Below are 24,781 nucleotides of genomic sequence, written 5' to 3' on the forward strand. Positions count from 1 at the left end.
GGAGGGAGGGAGGGAGAGGGAGGGAGGGAGGGAGGGAGGGTGAGAGAGAGAGAGAGAGAGAGAGAGAGGAGAGAGAGAGACAGGAGGAGGGAACGTAGTGAATGCGCACAGGAGGACATATTCTGGCAGCCAGTACAGCCGTCTAAACACCAACACTCACCTCACACCAACTCTTCCACAGAGAGTATGTGCTTAGCTCAGTGCTAGATCTAAGACAGGAAGGCGGGGTCCCCGGGGAGGGGAGAGGTGTGGTATACGGCCCCGCTGTATGGAGGCCGACCTGAAGCTTGCAGACCCATGAAGAGAATGATCCAACAGGTATCAGGATCCTAAGTCTAGGGACACACCGACCATGCTGAGGTGTGGCAGGGTGTGGTCAGCGTCACACAGGTGTGGCAAGCGAATAGATACCTCGGCCTGGGAGAGGAAGGAATGTGAGGAATCTGGTGTGGTGAAAGAGCAGCCAGAGCTCTGATGGTGGTGGCCAGGCTAACATGCTGACGAGGCCCCTTCAGAGATGTGGGTGGGGCTAGTTTTGGGTTAGAGCAGCTGGTTTCAGGGTGTCAAGTTGAGGAGAGTCCATAGCAGGAACACCTGATAGGAGCTGACTCTGCCTGGCTGCCATCTTTCTGCTCTGACCCGGCCTGAGGCCTTAGCGCGGGGCCTTTTGGTTTCCAAGGTCATTATGCTCACCATTGGGTCAGTTTTCATTTTGCGTTATAATAAAAGTCAGGAGTTTAAGAACTTTACAAAAGCTGGGTGTGGTGGTGCACGTCTTTAATCCCTGCATCAGAGAGACAGGTGGATCTTTGTAAATTCAAGGCAAGAGTGGGTTATATGGTGAGACCCAGTCTAAAAAAAAAGAACTTGCTGGGCATTGGCGGCTCATGCCTTTAATCCCAGCACTGGGGAGGCAGAGGTAGGTGGATCTCTGTGAGTTTGAGGACAGCCTCGTTACAAAGCAAGTTTCAGGACAAATAGGGCTGTTACACAGAGAAATCCCATCTTGAAAAACAAAATTAAAAGGAAAAAATAAAAGCTCTTGTAAAAAATTTGGGGAGGAAACTGCTCACCCAATGGCAGCTGGAAAGGAAAAGACCGGAAGGGGCAGTGACCCCAACATCCCCTTTAAATGCATGTCCTCTAAGGCTTCTTCCCCCCAGGCCACATTTCATAATGCTTCTGCCACCTGCAGGTATTGCTGCAGACTGGGGACCTGGGACACTCAGCCACCGTGTTATAGTCACATCGCTGTCGTGGCTGATCTTAGCTGTCCGGGCCCGTCTGTGAGGGATTATCTAGATTAGATCGGTAAGGTTGTTAGGCCCACCCTAAATATGGGCAGTCCCGCCCCATGGATGTTGTGGACCGAGCACCAGCGTCTACTGCTCTCTGCTTCCTGTCGGCGGACACGCTGTGACCAACCAGCTCCTTCACCCTCACATCAGCTGCCATGACTTCCCTTCCCCCCCTTAAACTGCTCCTTTCCAGGTCTTTTGTCACAGATAGGGAAGTGGCTTATTTGTCATTTTAAGCTTGCATTTTTACAAATTGAAACCAGATTTACATAGAGTAAACTAGGCTGTTTTCAGACCATATTTTATGAGTTGACCAATGTGTACAGTTCATGGGATGCCCCAACAAAACACAGTTCCTTTGTCCCTTACACCCAATCACTGCCCCTGGTGACCACGGCCACTGAGGGTTTCCTCCTGGTCGTCTGCTCCTGATGACCACGGGGGTAGAGCTGGGTGTCAGGGGATGTCTTTATCCTGTTGATCTATATTTTCAAGTCTGTCCACCATTGTCTAGCCAGTGCTGGACATCAATAATCACTGCAGGCTGCTATGGACATGTGGAAGCCAAGATATCTGAGCGAGGACCCAAGACCTGGCTTCCAGTCTCCACCTCTGCTGCCTTAACATTGGGCAAGTCAGGCTTCAGTTTCTTGTCTAGGACATAGTGTCTGTGGGCATGGGGTGGGGTGGGTGGGTGTGGGTGGAGGTGGGTATGGGCGCTACCCTCTACATCCCTCTTCTGGCTAAAGTTCTGTGATCTAGAGAAGCTGGAAAGGCCGCAGTGGGTGCTTGTGGAAAGACAAGAACGGGGGAGGGGGGGTAGATCATAAACCATCCCAACCAGTTTCTCTACGAGAGCAGGGGCTGTGAACCTTGAGAAAATATATTCCTATCTCCTACCATCTTTTGGGGGGAGCACAGAAACCTTTGTTATGCCCCACAAATACCTTTCGAGGTCTATAGTCATAACCTCACAGTGAAGCCAGGAAGCTGCAACCCCAGAGCGCGAGTGATGTGCCCAAGGCCACACCATTGGTAAGTGGTGTGGCCAGGATCACACCCCATGTGTCTGACTCATGGTTGAGGAGAATGTGGTTCATACACAGCCTGGGGGAGTCAGAGGCAGGAGTGGCCATCTCCTTGTGCCTTGGTGCTTGGGGACATGAGCCAAAAGTGACTGTTAAGGCTCCCAGAGCTGGGCCATGGGCCAGGGGCCTCCTACATGAGTCAGCGGCCTGGGAGATTGGGACACTTGGGAGATCGGAATACTTGGAAGGAAGGCTACAGGAGGGGCAGGGAGCTGGCTGCAGGCCCAGCCATGGCATGTGATGCCAGTTTCTGGGATGAGGAGGCCCAGTGAATAGAAGAGGTTCCTGACCCAGATCCCTTCAGACTGCCATGTGCGTAAATCACCTGGGATCTTGCTGAAAGCCAGATTCTATCATGGTCCTGGTGAGGTCAAGACTGCATCTGTGACAGGTTTTCTGGGCCTGACCATCATGCCAGCCTCAAGCAAGGCCCTAGAGGACAGAAGGCCAGCATTTGCAGCAGATAAGATGAAACAGAGAAGCCAAATGAGGGAGCTGCCTGGGCTATTGCCCTTACACTCACTGGATCTGGGGACATCACAGGTCAGAGGCAAATGGAGGTCCTGAGACGAGGAGAGCTGGAGCAGGGAGGAGGAGGAGGAGGAGGAGGAGGAGGAGGCAGGAGACACACCCAGGCTGCTGGAAGTACGTGCTGATCTTGGTGTTGCTTTCCACCTCTTCAACTGAGAGTAAAGAGGTGGGGACGGGCCTTCCCTAGAGCTGAGGGCCTTCAGCAGAGCCACACAGTAGGCTGCTTTGGTCTAAGATAGGCCAAAAAGATGAGGCTTGTCTTCCAAGGCTCACAGAGTCCACCAGAAGGATCAAGTGGCGACAAGGGAAAGTTACAGTAAAGAGCAGGTCACGGGAGACTACAGCTCAGAGGAAGATCCCAGGTCGGGGACCCTCCTGATGTTAGCCATTCTAACTGTCTTCATAAGCCATGCAAGGAAGACCCGGAGTGTGTGTGTGTGTGTGTGTGTGTGTGTGTGTGTGGTGTAGGGGTGCCTGTTGTTCAGTGAGCAGCTATGAGTCCTTACTAATCTCCTCAGAGAGGGGACCCAGGACAGTGTGTTGCCGTGTGGCCTTCAAGAATGAGAGAGACTGTAGCAAGAGAAAGAAAAATGTCACTCTTGTTATTTGCCCCTCAGGTAAAAGGCAGGCTTTCCCGGGCTATCAGCAACCAAGGCTTTGAGGGTGGGGAACCAAAGGTGTGTAGAACTTGACAGGAAGCTTTTCGGCAGCAGAGGAAAAAACAAGAGACATTTTCCACAGGGCTGAAAGTCCCTTCCAGGAAAGACAAGGGGATAAAACACCCAAAGGGGAATATTCTGGGAAGGTTAAAAGCTGAAGTTTAGAAATTGGGGTACTAGCAGTGGAAAAGGGAGGGAACGAAAATTGGGGGTAAGGGTCAGAGCAAGACCTGGAAGCCAATCAGCTCTGCCTATGGAGAAAGCCCTAACTATCTGGCTCAGTGTGGACTTTGAGGTAGAAGGTCTTTCAGAACCAAGTCCAGGCCCAAGGCAGAAGGTCGTCCCTGAGGCTTGAAGGGAGCTGAGACTCTCAGGTATGTGAGGTGGGGTTGCTGGCTTGGGAAGGAGACACCTGAGGAAGGAAGCCAGGGAGGTACCAGGAACCAACACCTGAGAAACTTTGGTGCCTTGTTGACTCCAGAAGGAGGGGAGTGAAGGGACAATGGTTGTCCTGAGGATGTTCAACAGAGGGAGGAGAGGGGGAGAGAGAGAGGGGGGGGAGAGAGAGAAAGGGAAAGGAGGGAAAAGGGGAGGACAAAATGGTAAACACTCTATCCCCCAACCACACTGCAGGAACCTAAGCAATGTCTCTTTCTGGTGAGAAGACTAAAACACATTGAGGTTTAAGAACAAGCCACATCCTGACCCTAGACTCTGGTAGCACCCATTTCTACTGCCTGGCTGCTGTCCATCTTACAGAACAGGGAGTGGAGTAGCAGCAGAGGGGACATTGCCATGAACGAGAAGTGATGTGCACACATCACTTCTTTCCCGATGAGTTGGGACAGAACGGTTAGATGGATTTCTACCTGAAGGAAGGAACTGAGACATGGGCGTCATATGGGACAGCAGGAACAACCTAGAGAGCATGCAACCTGTGAGTGAGAACGCAAGATGCTTGCCTTTCTGTGAGTGACTTACATTGTTTCACGTAGTATCCTCCATGTTCAACTAATTTTGCCACAGTGATGAAGACCCCCCCTCCATTTCTATGCTGGACAGCATTTCATTGCATGTACTCCCCGTGATGTTCTTATCGTCTCTTCTTTGCTGGGTGCATAGGCTGGTTCGTACCTTGGCTTTTGTGAATAGTAGTGCCACAAGATAATCCTTTGGTATTTTGATTTCATCTCTTTTGTGCATATACCCAGACACAGAATGGTTCTAGCTTTTAGTGTTTTTGAGGGTAAAACTGAGTAGAAAATAGAAAGCAATTCTGCTAAGAGACGGTGCAAAACATGGGTGCCATTTTCAACATATCTGTCTTAGAGATGGAAGTCCCAGCTGAGATGATTGAGGCTTCCAAATTGTCCCTGTTTGTCCAGGATCTGATCTTACACAGAGAACATCCCAAATGTTGCCATAAAACTGTTAGAACTAATAAATAATTTTTATAAAGTTAAAAATTGCAAAATCAACATACAGGATCCAGAAACATATCTGCACACTTCACTATCTGGAAAAAAAGGAAACAATTCATTTACATCTACCAAAACCATTATCCATTAAGAAATTTAACTGAAGAGAAAGAAAATCCCTGCAGTAGAAAAGGTAAAACATTGATGAGAGATGCTGAAGAAGACATGGATAAGTGGAAAATAGTTTGTGCTCATGTATTGAGAGAATGGATATGGGCGAAGTACACATGCCCCTCAAAGTAGTTCACAGATCCAGTAATCTCTGCTAAAGCAGCAAAAACAGGAAAAATCCTAAAAATCTGTACATAATAGTAAATATCTCAAATAATCAAATAAATCTTGAACATAAAGATAGAGACATTGTACTATCTCACTTCAAAATTCGCCACAAAACAATAGTGACCAAAACAGCATAGTACTGGAATAGAAAGCAGTCAGACTGATGTCACAGAGAAGAGAGCCTGGAATTAAAGCTAGCATCAAAGCGGGCGGGATTTTGACAATGGTGCCATGAACACACATCGGGGAACACCCTTCAGGAAAATGGAGCTAGAGAAACTGGGTAGCTATGTGCAGCTGAAACTGCACTCTGTCTTTCAGCATATGTTGCAAACCATCAGCTAAAAGAGAATTAAAGTCTTGAAAATAAGATCAGAAACTATGAAAATACTAGGAGAAAACACAGTAGCAATGGGCCATGACATTGGACTGAACAAGAAGCTTTTGGATCTGATCTTAAAAACACTGGTTACAAAAGCAAAAAACACACAAATAGGATTTGGTCCAACTAACTAGTTTCTTCCCCAGCAAAGGCAGCAAGCAGCAGAACTCAGGAGAAACAAGCCGAAAGGACTTGTTCATTAGCTATTGTCTTGGCCACTGTTTTGTTGCTGTGAGAAGACACCATGACCAAAGCTACTTTTAACAGAAAGCATTTAATTAATTGGCAGCTTGCTTATAGTTTCAGAGGGTTGCTCCATGATCATTGTGACGGGAATCATGCTGGCAGGCAGGCATGGTGCTGGAGCAGTCGCTGAGACTTCACATCTGATCTTCATGTTGCAGGTGTGCGGTGGGGTGGGGGAGGAGAATGGGCCTGCTGTGGTCTTTTGAAACCACCAATGATGCACCTCTTCCAAGGCCACACCTATTAATCCTTCCTAAATAATCCACCAACTGGGAACCAGACATTCAAGTATCTAGCTTTACGGGAGTCATTCAAACCACCGTAGCCTGACATTGCAGAGGGTTGCTAATCTAAGAATAAAAAGAACTCATCACTTACAATAGAAGGGCAAATAGCCCAATTTTTTAAAGTGGGTGTGACAGTTTGAATGAAAATGGTTCCCATAGGTTCATAAGAAGTTGACCTGTTGGGAGGTGTGGCTTTGTTGAAAGAAATGTGTCACTTGCAGGGTGGACTTCAAGGTTGCAAATGCTCAAGCCAGTGTCCCTCTCTCTCTTCCTGATGCCTGCTGATCCAGAGGTAGAACTCTCATATACCAGCATCAAGTCTGCTTATGTATGACCATGCTTCTTCCTGCTATGACAATAGACTAAACCTCTGAACTGTAAGCCAGTCCCAGTTAAATGTTTTCCCTTGTAAGAGTTGCCATATAGTGTCTCTTCATAGAAATAACACCCTAAGACAGTGGGCAAAGGATTAAGCAGCCATTTCTCAGAAGAAGATGTACAAATGGCCAACAGAAGTGTGAAAGAGTGTTCAAAGTTACTAATAGCCAGGAAAGCACAAATCAAAACCACAGCTGGGTACCACTGCACCCCAGTAACTACAGTGATTAGAAAGAGACAAATGTGTAAGTGAGGGCATAAAGAAAATGAACCTTTATTCGTGGATGGCGAGAGTAAATCCAGACAGTCATTATGGAAAAACTGTGTGGAGTTGCGCAAAAAGCCGTATCAATGAAAGTAGCCTGCAAATGTTCATGGCGGTATGCATCATCTCTGTGAGAGGTAAAAGTGCCCCAAACGTCTACCAACTGACTAATAGGTAAGCAATGGTATGCCTATATAGTAGAATATTATTCAGCCTTGAAAAGTTACGTGTTGATACACTCTGTATCATGAGTGATCCCTGAACACAGTTTGCCCGTGCAGGAAGCCATTCACAAAGGGCCACACATTATAGATTGCATTTAGATGAGATACCCATGACAGGAGACTCCATAGAGACAGAAAGTGGGTGAGTGCTATCCAAAAGCCAAAGAACTGTCCATTCTAAATGGGTGGATTGCATGGAACCTCAATGAGGTTGTCACTTAGAAAAAAAAAAAAGATACTAACAAAAGTTTAGAACACTGATAAACAATTGTAAAAACAACAACAACAACAAAAACATTTAAATCCTCCAACTATCCTCCTGAAAAAGTTCTGAAGGAACTAAAATATGAGACCATCTTTAAGAAAGAATCCAGTGGTTCCAAGTCTTGCGGTACAAGGGACTGAGAGCCGACTGTGGCATCTAGGGTGCAGGTGGGAGCCAGGGAATGCCACCCCTCACCTCTGCCTGACTTCTCTCACATAAGCCCACTGTGGCATGCTCTGAGGGCCTCCTGATACTCCACTGCCATGAAGGAACAGAGTCTAGGATTGATGCAAACTTATGCAGAATGACTCCAGGGACAGTCGTGGAGAAGTCCAGGAAGAAGGGATGGATGGACATTCGTCTGCCCTGGGGTAGAGTGTCTGGCCAGTGTTTGGAGGTGATTATCTTGGGATGAATCTTCTAAGTAAGTATACAGAGGAGGCTTGTCTGTGTGTGCAGAGCTGCGTATCTGAACAGACCATGGGAGGAGAAGGTGACAGAGCCCCCAACGGGGCCAAGATTTTCCCCAAAGAGCAGTTTAAGGTGGAATCTACACCCCTGCAGTTTCAGCACTAGGAGGTAGAGGCAGGAGGATTAAGAATTCAAGTTTATTCTGGGGTAGATGTGACCCAAGCACAAATATAAAATAAAAAGCAGATCCGAATCTAATCCATCCTACAAACAGTCCGTTCTGTAGTGCACAAACCCCTGACAAACCCCTGGCACACGACACCAGGTTCTTCCCCCAGCCCAACCCCAGCACTAACATAAAACATGTTCTGTGGTATCAGCAATGAGGGGACCAAGTCACAGCTCTGAGCTGTCACCTCCATCAGCCTGACAAGTCCCCCAAATCTTTTAGGGAGCTCCTCTTGGGCCAAAGTCTTGACACTGATGGAGAAAAGGGCTTCAGGCCTAGCCACCTTGAGGCAGAGTTGCAGAGTTTTATTAGTTAGAGATTTTAGTACAGGCTGAGGGTCAGGAGAAAGAGAGCTACCCAGAAGAATGTAGGACATACCTGAGTCTGTTCCTCACGGGAGAAGCAAGGGTCACACTGTCTTGCTATTAGCTGTAGGCAGACAGCTCTCGAACTTCACCTGAAAAGGTTGGTGGGAAGTCCTTCCTTCTCCCTTCTTTTCTCTCCTGACAATGGAGATTACTGGGTGGCTCCAGAGATGGCACCGATGGAGCTATGGTCTGATAAGGTAATGCCAGGAGCCACTAGAATTGTATAAGGTATTTAGGACTCTCCCTTCCCCCGGAGTTTTTTGGTGAAGTTTCTAGAAAATTGCAGGCGTCCAATTGTTAACTGTGCTGGAATGCTGGTGAGACACTTCAACAAGACTTCACAGAGAAGGGCTCCCTTCCTGGTGATCTTCCCTCTCTTTCTATCCTGCCTTCCTGGAATCCTCTAGGAGGAAGGTTTTGAACGCCCTCTTTGGTGATTGGATGAGGCGCCTCCTCCTCTGGAAATGGTATCCTCACCACAGAAGTAGAGCAGACGCATTGACCAAAAATGGCTGCGTTCGTTTGAACTGTGTGGGTCAAACAGCTTCTCTCTGGTTTTAATTAGCCAGCCTGGCCTGTCATGTGTTGAGTCCATTTTGGGTTGAATTTGTGAAAACACTCCAGCCAAGGATAAAAGAATGCCCAGCGTTTAAGTTTCTGGAACACATGAGGGAAACCCTAGGGTCTCCCTGTGTGACGAGGTTTCGGGATGAAAGCGTGCCTGCAGCTCTTATATGCTCTTATGTGTTTTCATATTAAAGCAAATACTAGTGAGGTTAGCCTACTAACTCATGGTGCTCATATTTAGTGTGCAGATTGCTGGACACACAGGTCTAACTAGACCCAGATTCCAAAGGAGCTCAGGATTGCTGTTCCCAGCATCCACCCTCCAGGATAACAACAGCCTCCAGCAAGGATCTCTGTGTGTTGGGGGACTTCTGTGAGGTGCTCCTGAGATTTGGCCGCGTTTCTCTGAACTGATTGATTGTACTTGGTTCTCAGCCTCTGACGGTGGCTCTCACCTGGGTGCCCTCAGAATCCCCTGGAGAATTAACACGTGAGTTTTGACTCAGGGGGACTGGTCTGGAGTCCCAGAGTATGCACGGCTGAGAAGCCCTCAGGGGGCGGAGCTTCCTGGAATAGCTCTTTCTGTCTGGAAAAACAGCCTATCTTTTTCCCCCCCACTGTGCCTCCAGCAGAGGCAGCACTGGACAGTAAGGCAGGAGAGTAAGGGAGAGAGTGAGGTCTTAGGGATCTTTAAAATTTTGTGTGTGAAACAACAACAACAAAAAGCCAGTTGGTAAAGAAGAAGGCTGGAAGACGTATACAGCTGCCCACTAAATCCACCCCCGGCATGGATATAGGGGCACTCTCATGTCCCAAGGTGACCGTGGCTCATTATGATATAAAAACGTGCATCCCTGGTGGAGAGTCACCATGCTGTTCTAGTTGATTTCTGTTGCTGCGACACTTAAAGCAACGTGGAGGAGGAAAGGATTTATGTGACCCATAATACCAGGTCACCGTGGAGGCAGAAACTTAAAGGCAGGCCTGCTAGCTAGTCTGTACTACATGACCCTGGCCAAGGAACTCACTCAGCAGCCAATGAAGATCAGCAGGAGCCATGGCGGATGCTGCTTGCTAGCTGGCTTGTAGGCTAATTCTTTCCCACTTTAGGACCACCTGCCTAGGGATTGATGCCACCCATAGTGAACTGAGCCTCCTACATCATTAACCATCCAGCCGATCCCCCCTAGATATGCTTACAGGCCCACCACCGGCTCTAGGCTGTTCTTCAGTGGAGTCTGCCTTCCCAGATAAGCCTGCATTGTATCAAGTTTACAGGTAAAGCTCACCAGGATAGATGCTGAATAAACACCATGTGAGAAGCTGTATTAGCACTACGCCCAATAGAACTTGCTCCGAGAAGCTCATGATGTACAGATGAGAGAGAAAAAAAAGTTGACACTCTTTCCCCCATCCTTTGTGCATTAGAACTAGTTGAGTTGTCTAGGTTTGTGCTCCACCAGTTTCATCATTTATTAAGTATCCTTTTCAAAACAAAACCAAAACTGTATCTGTTTCTGTCGCAACTGTGTTTCTCTGATCATTTTTTTTTTATATTCAAGGACGGCAAACCTGGAGTCCCACTGAAGTTGACCTCCGGACCCTGCTATTAACCAAGTAGTATCTCTGGACCAGGAGAAGACTAGACCAGTATCCTGAGGTGACAGTGGCCTTTGCGCTTGGATTAGGAAAGCTTGACTTCACTGTGCCCTGTGATATGGGGCATGGGGCCTCCTGGCTTATCGCTAGTCCCTTCTGGAGCGGCCAAACTTATGGTAGAGATTTCATCAGACCTATGGAAGAGGTTTCCAGACCAAGGCCAGAACGTTCCAGGGTCCTGTCACACACAGCAAAAATTGACCCTTCCTCCCCCTACCCATGATATTGTCACCAACTTGGAGGACAGTGGCAGCGTGGTCGGAAGACACAAGAACCCTCTGGACAGAAAGCACCGTGACACGGATTCCATAATCTTCCCATCCTAGTGAGGGAAATCAATGCTGACTGGATGCTGAACTGTCCCTTGAAGTCCCTTGCTTCTCACTCCCACCTGAGACTGGAGAATGTGGCAGGAACCGTAACAGGTTCTCTCTCTGAGATGCTCAGCGTCTTGCCTAAGATCATACAGCTGGGAAGAGGGTGAGGCAGAATTAGAATTCAGGTCCCAGGGTAACGGAGTGGCTACCCAGCCACTCAGGAGAGGGAGGGGGTTCTACCAGCCGTAGCAGCCTAGTCGCCCTTGCTAAAGAGCAAAGGTCAGGGCCATGACGACCACCAGAGAGCTGAGCATCCTCTCTTTAACAACCCCTCTTTCCACATAGTGCAGCCCTCCATGCAGGAAGCCCTGGACAGTCCATGGAATTGGAGTTCAAGGCAGGTGCAGATGCCCCCTCAGTGTGTCTGTGGATGCCCCCTTTTTCCCACATTTAATGAGCGCTGGGTCAGGCTGATTGTCTCCTGAGAGTTCTTCTGTAGCCCAGAGGGTGTGGGGTGAGTGGGCCCATCTTCCCCTGGTATCTAATTGCCCTGAGATTGGGGAAGGGGAGAAAAGGTGGTCCTCTCAACATACCTGGCAGGACTTGGGGACAGGTCTCCATGGGTGGTTAACACCCGTGAGGTATCATGAGGGTACGCTTCCTACCTAGCTCAGACATGGTGTTCAGCATGGGTCCCTCCCTCTGGGCACCAGTATCCCCTAATGAGACTGGCCTGTCTTCTTTCAGCTGCCAGCAGAAGGGGATTTCCTGGGCTCCTCATTTTCCCAAATATGAACATGCCCCACCCCAGCCTCTTTTCCTTCTGGAAGCTTCTGTCTGTGCAGTGACAGGCCAAGGATTAAGAGAGATGATGGTGCCTCTTTTGTCAAATGGACAAGGCTTAGGCAAATCTCCTAGGCTGCTCCTTTATATTCCCGGCTGAACAAATGGTCCACTTACATAAATTACTTTTATTTCTCTGTGTGGAAAGAGTCAAAGATTGTGAAATATATATATAAAATGGGCAAAGGTTGCTTGAAAAATAAATAGAAGGATTAGAGGCTTTCCATTTGTACCGGAGTGAAATGTGTTCGCTGTCTCGGCACTGGCTGACGGCTGGACTGAGAGCCAGTCCCCTGTGGATGTGCTGGAGACGACAGCTCCTCTCAGCTGGAGGCGTAGGGCGAGGAAAGAACCCAGCCTTCTCTCTGGTTTTGTTCCTTTGCTTTTATCACGGTTAATTTTTGAGATAAGGTCTGACACCACAGCCCAGGCTTGTTTAGAACTCACTGCATATCCTACACTGGCCTCAAGTTCATGGCAATCCTCCCACAGTCCTGAGATTAAAGCATGAGCCAGCATTCCCACAACCTGTTTTCTCAGAGCAAAGCTGTGGGGTTAGCTGGAAGAGGCAGCTCAAGCCTTTAATCCTGGCACTCAAGAGGCAGAGGCAGGCAGATCGCTGTGAGTTTGAGGCCAGCTTGGTCTACAGAGCCAGTTCCAGGCTAGCTAGAGATACATAGTGAGACCCCTCCCCCCAAAAAAGCCACGGGGAAGCAGTGTTTGCTTGGTCTCTTCTATGAGTTGTCACCCTTAGTCAGGGTGTGATTCATGGGAAGAGTGACCTGGGTACAAGGATCGGGCTTCAGAGCCAGCCACCTCAGGCCCCAGCCCTTGGCAAGTGACACACCCACTTGTGGACCAAAGAGTGGAGAGCTGAGCTGAGTCTGGTTTGTAAAGCACAGAGGAAACAGACACTGAGGGTGGATGCTGGCCTTCCCGGGGCCAAACAGGAACGCATTTGGGAACCACCTCCCTCTACTGAGTCTATACAGCTTTCTGAGAGGGGCAGTTTGCAGGTCCGAGTGTCGTGACTCACCCACTAGTACACATTCCACAGCATTCACAGAGGCCTGACGATAGTGGGGTCCATACTGATGGCAGTCTGCCAGGACTGCCACAGCAAAATGCACAGAGACTATGACTTAAAAAAAATTCTAGCTTCCCAGCTCTGAAGGCTCCACATGTGAGGTCAGGAGGCCAGCGCAGTGGGTCTCTAGCGAGTGCCAGTCCCTGGCTTGCAGATGTCCCTTTCTGTCTGTGTCCTCTCCCGGCCTCCGCTCTGTGTGTGCATCCCTCAGTGTGTGTACTTGGTGGGGGTGGGGCTTTCTCCTCCCTTCTTTGGAGAGGGATGTTCTGAGCCTGGAAGCCCACTGTCCTCACCTCACCTCACACTAAGTAGCCTTTAGAGCCCTTTCTTCATGACCGTCTCACTCCGTGTCTGGCCTTCAGCAGAGGAATTTCAGGGAGACAAATGTTGGGACTGTAACCATTGTTGTAATCTGCTGGTCTGGTCTGTTACCTGGGTACCCTGTCTGTAGGAGACAAGCTCTGCCCACTCCTCCTCCCCAGTTCTCTCTCTCTCTCTCTCTCTCTCTCTCTCTCTCTCTCTCTCCCTCCCTCCCTCCCTCCCTCCCTCCCTCCCTCCCTCCCTCCCTCTCTCTCTCTCTCTCTCTCTCTCTCTCTCTCTCTCTCTCTCTCTCTGCCCTTCTTCTGGAGAGGCAGTTTCTGCCTCTCTCTCTTCTCCCCCCTCCTTCTCCCCATGTCCCCTTCTCTCCTTCCCTTCCCTCTCCATAACCCACTAAATAAACTCTATACCCCAGCTCTCTCTTCATGGCATACCTGTCTGTCTCCTACCCGATGTGGTCTCTCAACTGCCAAAGGGACCTGCCAAGGCCTGGGGTGGCCTGCCGCTGCCCCTTGTCGGATGGCCTCCCCTCATGGGACTGACCTCGAGTGTCACCATGTTTATAAATGATAACCGTTTGGAAAAGGGATGAAGTAAATGATTGACAGTCAGGAATGTGAAAAGAAAAGGGAAGAAACGCAATGACAGGAACACAGAAGAGCTTTTCAAAGCAGAGTCAGTCAGGAGATTGTCCTCAAGCAGGGCCCCACAAAATCCCAGCTCTGACCCCCTCCACCTGTGAGTCAGCACCTGGTATATCTACACTGGATAAACACACTATGCCCCAAGTGTGCAGACCCGAGTTTGTGGACTCTGGATCTGTGGGCATGCCTTCTTTCCTATGTCTTCTATTGGCCGTGCAACCGTTATTCCCTCTCTAAATTCAAAGTCCACTTTCCCCTGCTGTTCTCGGGGTTTTCTTGCACTTGGGTCTCTAAATCGTAAACCCCCCCCTTTTTTTTAAAGTATGTGTACCTCCAAAGTCAGCACCTGAATCAATTTTCCTAAAGCCACAAATCAACTCTCTTTTCTAGTGTTGGGAGTTGTTATTTTATCGGGATTCTCTAAGAGGAACAGAACCAAGGGGATTCATCCGTGTGTGTGTGTGTGTGTGTGTGTTTTATAGGTATGTATAAGAACATAATCAGAATTAAGTGAGCTGCCCGGCTTGAGCTTTAAAATAGTAACAACGGCTTTAAAATAGCAATGATGGCCAAATGACACCTAAGATGTTGAGAACCCCAGGCTTGGTCCTTGAAGCTGGGTGCCTCCATCAGTCAAAGTGGTCCCAGAATAGCTATCTCTTATTCTTGGGGGCTACAGTGGTAGTCACCCAGCTCACAAGGTGGAGTGCCTCAGTCCCAGCCTGGCAGATTTCCTTTCTCCAGAAAGTACCTTTTGCTCTGACAGTGATCATGCTGGCCCTCTCTGAGAATCCCAGCCTCTCCCTGTCCCTGCTGGTCATGGCTCAAAGACCCCTAAGAAAGTCTGAAACTGGAGGGGGTCAGGGTGTACCCAGCCTCTCACTTCTGAATCCTGCCCCACCCCTACTTCTTCCTCTTCCCATTCCCAAGCGTCCCAGCCTCTGTTCCTGGGAGGATGTTTCATTCTGACCCCCTTTCTCCCCGCCTCTTCTCTTTTTTCCTGGAATCTTCACATCTGTGCATTCCTTTGAACAGGCTCCGCCCTCTCTGGAGCCTGCACCCTCCAGCCCTGTCCAGCCTTGACCAGTCCTGTCCAGTTTGTCAGCCTTGACTGGGGGCTGTTCTGAACGAGAAGTGCTCCTCAGGAGAAGGCTAGCCCTCCCTCCAAGCGCGGGGTATTTTCTTCCAGATGCCTGAAGACAGCTCCTCAGGGCTGATAGCCAACAAAGCAGTATATACTAGGGACCCAGTCCACACAGAGACCTTCAGAATAAAATACATTGTGTCATGATTCTGCTCACAGTTTGGACATGGGTACACTTGTGAGCATGGGTCTGTACAGGCCAGAGACAGCCTCAGGTTTTTAACCCCAGGCCCCATCACCTTGACTTTTGAGACAGGGTCTTTCGCTGGGCTGGAACTCAGCAAGTAGCTAAGATGGCATCTCCGCCTCCGCCCAGATGTTGTGCTGGCATTACAAGCCGTGGCACGACATCTAGCTTTTTTGCATGGGTTTTGGGGATTGTACTTGGTTCCTTATGCTTGTGCAAGAAACACTTTACTACCTCAGAGCTTCCTCCTTCCTGCCACACCTTTTTCTGGCTCTCACTGTTGTTTTGGTGTGTGTGCTTGTTTGAGATGGGATCTTGCTACGTGTAGTCCTGCCTGGCCTGGAACTTGCTACATAGCCCAGGCTGGCCTTCTACTTATAGAGATCTCTCTGTTTCTGCTTCTGCCTCCCAAGTTCTGGAATTACGAGTTTAAACCTCCATCCTAGTGATATTTAAAATGCTTTTTCTAGGCCCTGCCTGGTCCTTCTTTCTCCTTTCCTTCACCCCCCCTCCTTTTCTCCCATTAGCTATGCTGCCAAAGGGAAGTCCCTTTCCTGCAGTCAGAGCCTCTCACTTCATGCTGGATATGGGGGAGTCAGTGCCCACCTGTGACAGCATGGGGTACCTGGTCCCCAGCTGGACTGCTGCTCCTTGCTCAGCCGTACCTTGTAAAGCCACCTGCACCTAGCACAAGGCTGCTACTGCCTTGCCCCTTCCATGTATCTCTCTAACCCAGAGATTTTTCTTCAAACCTCCACATTTCCCTGCTCAAACAAGTGTATTAAATATCTTCTAAGCAGACAGGGTGCATGGGGAAATGACGCAGGCTCAGATCTGCACCAGGCCAGGACCCATCCCAAGACAGTGCTGGCTGGACAAAGATTGTTTCTGTGCACTCTGGCCTCTGACCCACAGATACAGAGCCGGACACTTCGTAACACCAGGTCCTATCCTTGATCCTCATTCACTCAGAGGTCTGGGAAGGGCATTTCCAGCTTCTGTCATTTAAAGACAAAGAGGCAGAGACCACACCAGCCTACCCAGGTAAGGTACAACTTTTTCTCAGGGGTCCCAACCATCTGTCTCGTCGCAGATTCCCTCCCCCTTCCTCTCTATTAGCAGAGCAGGGGTGCACAGACCGTCCCCTCTTTGCCAAGACAGACATCACTACTCGATCATAGTGCTCCCTCCTTTAAACTTAGATGGGACCTTTTTGTCCTGAACAGATCCTCTGGGCGTCAGCATGGATCAGAGCCACCGTGTGATGGATCCCATTTGCCATTCTGGAAGCCTGGCCGGAAGCTGATGAGCATTTGAGCTGCAGGAGCCTTGCACTGGGCTTCCTCATCCACCCCCCAGGATGACGAATCTACCAGCCTGGCACGAAACATTAACCCTTTATCTCCAATTCCATCTTACTCTCTGAGTGACCCTAGGACGTCCTGCTTTTGCTGTCATGGCAACTCCTCAGATGCCTCTCTCATCCGTGTGAGGGGAGAGCATTCATGGGGCTTCCATATGACCCAAAAGCATGGGTCTATAGCTCCAGCAGAAAGCAGCCACACCCCAGTCCCATCCTCTGGGTCCTCAGCTGGAAGATGGGGGCCTCTTGACTTCATATCTGCCCCCCTCTAACTTGCTGTGTTCCTGAGCTTTCTGTGGTGACCGAACCAAAGAGATCCACATTCTCAGGCCTCCCAGAGTCTGGGACTGTTGTAGAGACACTCCCAGCAGGTTCCAGTGCAGGAGGCAGGTCTCAGGTATAAGCTTTGGGTGGTAGAGAGTTCAACAAAAATAGCAGGTATAATTGATCCAGCATGAATGAAGTTAAACATAGATATCTGTAGAAGCATGAATAATTTGGGATGTTTAATGCAAACAATCTATATTACAGCTTGTTTTTGACTGTTAGTGATGTGGTTTTTACCAAACTGAGATATCTCAAAGCATCGTCCATTCTTTCTAAACGTGTATTTAGAAAATGGATTTAAGAAAGTTCTAGTTTCTCCTAGTTTCGTCTTACCAATACTAATACAGTACACATGTCGGACCCAAGACCAGTGGTTATATAAGTTTATGTGGCAAAGGGACTCCACAGCTGTGACAAAGCTAAGACCTTGAGACAGGGAAGAGACACGGGACCTGATGTAATCATGGTGGCCTTAGATGCAGAAGGTGAAATAGTAGGAACAAGGCTGGGGCGCTGTGCTTCCGTTATTGAAGATAGAGGAAAGCCAGAAATCAGAGTCTCTTGAAGGACCATCTCTGTAGAGGCCTTGGTTTGAGCCCAGAGAAACCCATTTTGAGCTTTTGTCTTTCATTGTGGTGAGGTGACACCTCTAATACGGTACACCTCTGTGTTATTTAAAGCCATTAGTTTGTGGCAGTTGTTTGCAGCAATGACAAAAAGTTAATACTCTCATCTTCCCAATGGAGCACGACATCCACGAGGTTTGTCACCACCCATCTCCCCAACATCACTTCTAGTTGGCATTTACCAAGCCTTTTTGTTTTAATTGGACCACCAGGATTTAGCTAGAAAAAAATATCAAATACCTTCATTTATCAGAAGCTATTCATTGCTGGAAGGAAGCAATCATTGGCTCCAATATGCTGATCCCACCAGCAAGAGTTGGGGACACAAAGGCTCCTAGCACCATGGAAAGAAGTGGGCTCCTACTTAGCCAAACTCACATGCTTGAAGCATCGTGGCGAACTCTTCAAAGACAGCCAGTTCTCTTTAAATACTTTTTTAGATCTACTTATTTTAATATACATACATATATATATACACACATATGCACATATACACACACAGACAGCAACAGAGAACTTCCACTTGCATGGAGATGCACACACACACCCGTCTCTGAGCAATAGAGTCAGTTTCTCCTCCCCACAAAAGCTGTCACACTTACATCCTCTTCAACCGTGCTCCAGTTATGCCTTGGCACAAGTACATTCAGCCTAGACTATTTGTGGGTACATGCACAGTGATACAAACTTTGTCCTCTGAGTGAACTTTTAGGGAGAACCCCCTATTTATCATCTTATGCATAGTTTGGCACACATATGATTGAAACTGGATGCATTATGGAAAGGGACAGGCACTGTGAACAGAGACTTAGCTAATCCAATCCTGTCGATCAAAATGGAGAAACATCTGTGTTACACGCTGGTAGCCAAATTCCTCCCTTTCTTGAACTTCATAAAAGGAAGCCTTAAACACTAACCGGGGCTTTTGAGTGCTCTTTCACGTGTGGGGCCCACTATCATTCTTAACAATGTATTCAACCTGTATTATTTCTTGATTTTAAACAAATTTCCTTGTTACTTTTTGAAAAATCTTGTGTGCCTTTTATTCATTCTTTAAAAATACATCAAAACCTTGGAAGCACCTGACTCAGATCCTAGTTCCAACAACAATCCTATATAGTACAGTTGTTATAACTCTCCTTGTTCTGCTTCCCCCAGTCTTACAGAAAAGACATGGACACTAAAAAAATGCTAAGAGCCTCATTCAAGGCCACCCAGGAAGTAAAAGGGGCTGATGTTCAAATCAAGGCTGCCAGACTGAGGCAAAGCTGCCCAGAGCCTGACTTCTCAACTGTTTCTGCCACCTTTAATTTAAAACTTACAGCCACCTAGAGCACCCAGCCTTTCAAAATGGTGGCAAGAAGTTGGCTGTCTCTCAGTTGATAGAGTGCTTGTCTGGTGCTCCTGAAGCCCTGAGTTAATCCCCAGTGCAGAATAAAGCAGATATTGAGTTATGGTGATGCAGTCCTGTAATCCCAGCCCTCCAGAGGTGGAAACTGGGATCAGAAGTTCAAGGTCATTCTCTGGTATATGTTCAGTGTCAGCCTGGGATAATGAGACCTTGTCTCCAAAAAGGAAGGAAAGATGTCAGAGAGCTCAGAGAAGGACAGAGGCAGGCACCGAACCCTAGGCTTATAGGAGGTTGGCTGGATCCTCCACAGCTGGTGCTGCCAGGCAACCCAGTGATCTGTTCCTTCTCAAGCTGGTTGTGGGGGACACAGATTCAACAGGCATAGGTCAGGGGGACAAGCAGCACAAATCAGCATCCTGAGAGGGCCCAGGACTAGAGAACCAGGAATAGAGCCTCACCCTGCAGGACACCAAGCCTGCTGTTTATCTTATGAGATTCTGGCTAACCTCTGGTCCGCCTTCATCTTGTCAATTTCTAAGACATTGTCTCCAACAAACACGTGTTTCCCAAAGACAACCTGGGTGGGTCTAATTTTTCTGAGTCTCAACACAGCTTCTTTTGGGTCCCTACACTTCAAATTCTTCATTCCCAAGCTCAGCTAGCCACCTAAGATAACCGAGTGCAGAGATATCACTTTAGACTCGCAGCCTGCTCCAAAGAGGCGAGAAGCCCCTGAAGAGCTACAGGCAACTATGCTGATAGTTTCCAACACGAGGAAGGCTTGTCCCTGGGCCAGACGCCCTTTTAAATCCAAAATCAAAGGATCTGAAAATCACTGTAAGGGTCAAAGCCGACTTCCTAAAAAGGAACTCCGCAGAAAAGAAGGCTTCGGTCCAATGTCCTAGGATCCACCCAGGAATGCTTCTTTGGGAACATGGTTTTATAAATGCCCACACTTCCCTGAGAGGGTTTCCAACTAGAGGATGTCCAGGATGAAATAAGATCCTTGTACTGAGGTTCAAAAAAACTGGCAACGATTGAAGGATGTTCGCCTGACTTGTGGGGATCTGTTTGGATATAGGAATATGAGGTCGCTGCGGGAGGGATCAGATTTTCGACTACTTATCAGGACAACAGAAAAGGAGGAAGATGTAGCCGGGGTCCTGAGAGGAGGGCAGGACCTTGGAAGAGCACCTAGTGTTTCTGCTCTTTCCCTTCTGAGTCAGGGAGGCAGGCTCACTAACTGTCCCTCGGAGGCTCGCCATCACGATAGGCCAAAAGTCTCAAGGGAGGTGGCTTTTGATTATATGTGAGATTAGGTGATACTATGCAAGTCAGCTGCTGGAGACCAACTCTTTTGACTTCAGATGGGACCTGGGGAAGGATCCTTACACTCAATGTGGCCTTCCTTCCTCACCCTCTCTGGCCCCTGACCCAGAGTTCCCAAACTCCTCTTTTCCCTTTCTAGGTACCATCCAGGTAACTGGTTCTGGAGCCTCTGTCAGGAGACATCCTCATGAGATAAGGAGCCAGCAAATCCTTTGTAAGCTCTTCAAGAGTCTAGACGATGACTAACCCAAGCTGCAGTCCATGGAAGACCACATGACTGATGGGTGCCGTTCCCACCAAAGATAAAGGTGACAAAGGCGGAGCCAGCCCGCTGTGGCTACAAGTGAAGGGTGTATCTCCTGGGACGCAATTGTCTCCATGTATGGAGCCCCCACCTCTGAGTCATGAGTCCATGGATGGGACCACTCCTCCATCTTGCACCTGCTTCAGCAATCCTATTGCCACAACATCCTTTAGGCAGGCTTCTGCTTTTCCCAGGAGCTTCCTAGTCTACTTCATTAACACCTCAAGTCCTCATCCTAGGGTGAGCACAGGAAGTTACTGCTTTATTTTATTTGCAAGTGCCTACAGCCAAGCCACCAGGTATGTTCCCAGCAGACACTCACTTCAGGACTTTCTGGGAAATGTTTGTCATTAATATTCAAATTCACTGTGGTGTCCCTGACAGAAAGGCCACAGGGACTGTTGTAGCTACCAAAGAGGTCAGGCTGGGTGTCTCCTGAGGCATTTTCTCGGCTCTAGAGGTTGAGCTTCTGTCCATGGTCTTACTTCTCCCAAAGGGGACAAAGTGACCAAAGCCAAGAACAGAGAAGAATTTATCCAGGGCCTGGGACTGCTCTGCACAGACGTATCCTCCCAGGGCCACAAGCGAGGGCCCTAAAGAGACACCCCAGATGGCTTGGCCCAAACCTCTCTCAGCCTTGTGACCCAGAGGCAGTGCCTAGGGTGAAGCCACATCCTTTGCTCTGCACAAGGAGGGGCTTCCAGCTGACTTTTAGATTGGGGCCCAGAACTCTTTGCTCTGCCACCCTGATGGACCCTGTCATCTCATCTGTATCCCCAGCCCCACCTCCAAGCCTCATAAGTACAGGTGTTCAATTCCTCAATAAGGGAATAAAGGAATAAAGGTGCTGGAGAGTAACTTCAGAGTACTGGAGCAGATGTGTGTGCATGCGTGCATGTGTGTGCGTGCATGCATGTGTGCGTGTGTGTGCGCGTGCATGTTTGTGCATGTGTGTGTACATGCGTGTGTGTGTACATATATGTATATGTATATATCAAGGTCTCACTGGATAGCCCAGGTTGACCTTGATTTATCTTTTTGTCTCAGCTTCCTCGATGCTAGGATTACAAACCCACATACCACCTCTCCCTGTCAGACTGAATTCCTTATTGGTCAGGGGCAGTAGAGGAAAGGACACAGAAGGAACGTCTGTGTAGGGCTGGCAGGCTCACTCCCTTCTTGGGACAAGCAGTGACTCCTGTGTCTGGTGGAGTCATCAAGCCATGGTGGATCTGGCTACTCTGGAACTCTTGGACAGTCACAAGTCTTGGCTGGGTGGGTTGTCCACTGGTGTGAGCTTGGCAGGCTGAGGCCAGAGCATCCATGGGTGAAGTAAAGTTTGAGATCCTCTAGCTTTCCTATGGGGTACACCACACACACACACACACACATACTCCTAAGGATGACATCCATGAAAATCTGAGTGTACTGGGAGTAGGGTTGAGGAAGGTGGCCTATGGCCCATCTTAATGGCCCAGGATGCCGAAGTCTCCCAGGAGACACTGGTTTCTACATTTCAAGGCTAAGTAACATCAAATGTGAGCCAGCATGAGGAAGGGGACATCTAATTGGAAAACCAGAGATGGTTGGTGTGTGTGTGTGTGTGTGTGTGTGTGTGTGTGTGAGAGAGAGAGAGAGAGAGAGAGAGAGAGAGAGAGAGAGAGAGAAGGAAACACAACAAGGTACCCAACCAGAGCCTTAATGTCCTCTCATTAAGACAACCATTTCTCTGGAGGCAGCTTGTCACTAGCTGAGGAGGCAGAAGAGATAAAGCTACAGGAACTGCAAGTTCAGCTCCCTGCAGCTGAGGGCTGTGAATATTCCGAATATTGACAGGAAATGAAAACCTCGTATTGTTACATCCAAGAAAACCTTCCCTGACTGAACCACATCATACTTTGACCTCATGACCACTAAACACACAGATCTGTAAGATTCTGAGGATAGGGTATTTTGTCTGAAACAGTCCCTGAGCAGGAACAGCAACACAGGGATGGTGACTTGATAGCTGTGGCTACTCTTCCCCTGGGGCACTTGGGGACCCTGAGGTTTGAGGTAGTAACGCACAGCAATCACAGCACTTCTCAGTCTACATATACGTTTATGACCAGGGTGTACACCATAGAGAGTGCCCTATTCCCGGAAGGTTCCTCACCTGTTGCTGCCTCCCTGAGATTCTGGGTCAATTTTTAACAAAAAGCCCTGCATGTGCCTAGCACCCAGGGCCCTGGGAATTATTTATCGAGACCTTTTCTGTATACTGTATTGTCTCCCCACAGCCAGAAGTAGAGGAGCTGAAAGGAATCATCATCCCGATTCACGGATGTTGAAACACACTGGGAAGGGAGGGTAAGAAAGTCAGGATGGGCTGGGATCTCACAGGTGTCGCCGGGACCTCACAGGGACTCCGGGACATCACAGGCATAGCTGGAACCTTGTAAGGATAGCCAGATTCTCCCACTGAGTGTCTGGCTGCTTTCTCCCTCATGGTTCTTTCTCAATCAATGCTTGTAGCACTCTCCACTTCTGACCCAGCAGTGACCTCCTGTTTATATCTTCTTTGGTCTCATTTTGTTAAAATACACACACACACACACACACACACACACACACACACACACATTTTGCTCACCTGCCAGCCAGAAGAAGTTTCCAGGTATTACGTTCTCTCGTTAGCTCTTGGGTTTCTTCTTTTCCCATCCACCATCCTGCCCAGGCACCTCAGAGCAATCCTGTATGTCTCCAGCAAAATGCATACGCTCCTGACCTGCCCCCGAGAACTGCCCGGAAAAGCCTCTCTGAGAAGCATGCCTGACCTTCAGACCCGCCTCAACCGTAGCTGGCTCCATTCCTGTGACAGGCACTTCCTGTCTGGGTGTTTACCTTGCTGGGTGCCCTGAGCCCAGGCAGGGTGGCAACCACACAGCTGCCCAGAAGCCGGGCAAGAGGGGAGGTGCCACCAAGGTGAAGACTGGACAAGACCGGAATGCCCCTGGATGCAAGGTAATACTGAAAGCAGACTAAAAGAGGAGTCCCCACAACTGGCTGACCCATACCCTGAGCCTGAGGTTGGGAAAAGGTTTAGGTTCTCTGGGGTTCTAGTCACTTTTGTGTGAGTATGCATACATGTGTGCACAGGTACACATACACACACACACATGTGCATGTAGAAGCCAGTGGTGAACGCAGATATCTTCCTCTATTGCTCTCCACCTTATCTTTTTCTTATTGAACCGGAACTCACTAGCTGGCCACCCCCCAAATCTCATCTGAACTCTCCTGTCTCAGCCCCCTATTGTGGGGATTAAAGGAACACACATTTAATAAAAAAATTGTTCGGCTTTTTATATGGGAATTATGGATCTGAACTCAAGTCTTCGTGTATATATGACAAATACTTGGTCAACTAAGCCAGCCCTTCTAATCATTCCTTTTCATGGCCATCAGGGCTCAACTTGACAGCTTCCAGGCAGGGGACACCAGCTGCTCTTTGAGGGGTCTTAATCAATTATGACTATCACAGTGAATTATTATTAGTGGCAGATTCCTTCTGCCTGGTGTTTACCACATGGCAGACACTGAGCTCGGCATATTGTTTAACCTCTCTGTGTAGCCCTGAGCTCTCTTTGTAAGCTGAGAATTAGGTCCATTTTAAAGACACATATGCTTATAGACGTGGGTCATCTTGCCCAAGGCCACGTGACTAGTAAGCTGCTTCAGGATTTCAACCCAGATCAGCTGGAACCAAAGCCTTGGCTCTTAAACCATGGCCTTCATTCATCAATATTATTAGCCACACTGGCCGTATTTATGTAAGCTTCATATGAGCTATTGTCTTTGTGACCTACCACTGGTAACAAATTAACCCAACCGGTACTGCCAAGAAGCAGAGCACACTTGTAATCTGGGCTTCTGTGGGCCAGGAATCTGGGCAGGACTTGGCCACATTCTCGGCTCAGGGTTTCTCACTGGCTTGAGTCAAGGTGGCTGAGGGCCAGGGCTCCTTTCAAGGCTGTACAGGAAAGGCTCCTCTTCCAGGCCTCATGGGGTTGTTGACAGACCTGTGTTCCTCCATGGGGGTTGCTAGACAAAGGGTCCAGTTTCCTGATCAACAAGGCTGGGTGCCTGCTGTGTTTTGTTTGCCTCTCTGCCATGGCAGCTTGCTTCATTAAGCGTGCAGAAGATTCCAGGAGATGACAGTCACTGCCTCTCTCTCTCTCTCTCTCTCTCTCTCTCTCTCTCTCTCTGCTTCTCTCTCCCTTCTTCCCTCCCTCTTGCTCTTCCTCTCTCTCTCTCTCTCTCTCTCTCTCTCTCTCTCTCTCTCTCT

The 24,781-nt window shown here is 48.7% G+C and overlaps 2 protein-coding genes across 3 annotated transcripts in view; one reads left to right on the forward strand and one right to left on the reverse strand.

The window, feature by feature from the left end:
• The window catches only part of Ngef (neuronal guanine nucleotide exchange factor), a 99,248-nt gene extending 75,999 nt beyond the window's left edge, over positions 1–23,249 (reverse strand). The window contains exon 1 of the mRNA XM_050123154.1: positions 23,087–23,249. The gene's annotated coding sequence lies outside the window, so the exon portion shown is untranslated. The remainder of the gene's footprint in view (positions 1–23,086) is intronic.
• A 64-nt stretch (positions 23,250–23,313) lies between these two features.
• Positions 23,314–24,781, forward strand: part of Neu2 (neuraminidase 2) — a 31,706-nt gene continuing 30,238 nt past the window's right edge. The window contains exon 1 of one of the 2 annotated variants that reach the window (XM_050123157.1): positions 23,314–23,457. In XM_050123157.1, coding sequence (XP_049979114.1) covers positions 23,451–23,457 — 7 coding nt within the window. In that variant the 5' untranslated portion in view covers positions 23,314–23,450. The remainder of the gene's footprint in view (positions 23,458–24,781) is intronic. The other variant, XM_050123156.1, reaches the window with a different exon arrangement.

This window comes from Alexandromys fortis, unplaced genomic scaffold, assembly GCF_014885135.2.
Source record: "Alexandromys fortis isolate MF-2015 unplaced genomic scaffold, M_Fortis_MF-2015_v1.1 scaffold_213, whole genome shotgun sequence".
NCBI lineage: Eukaryota > Metazoa > Chordata > Mammalia > Rodentia > Cricetidae > Alexandromys > Alexandromys fortis.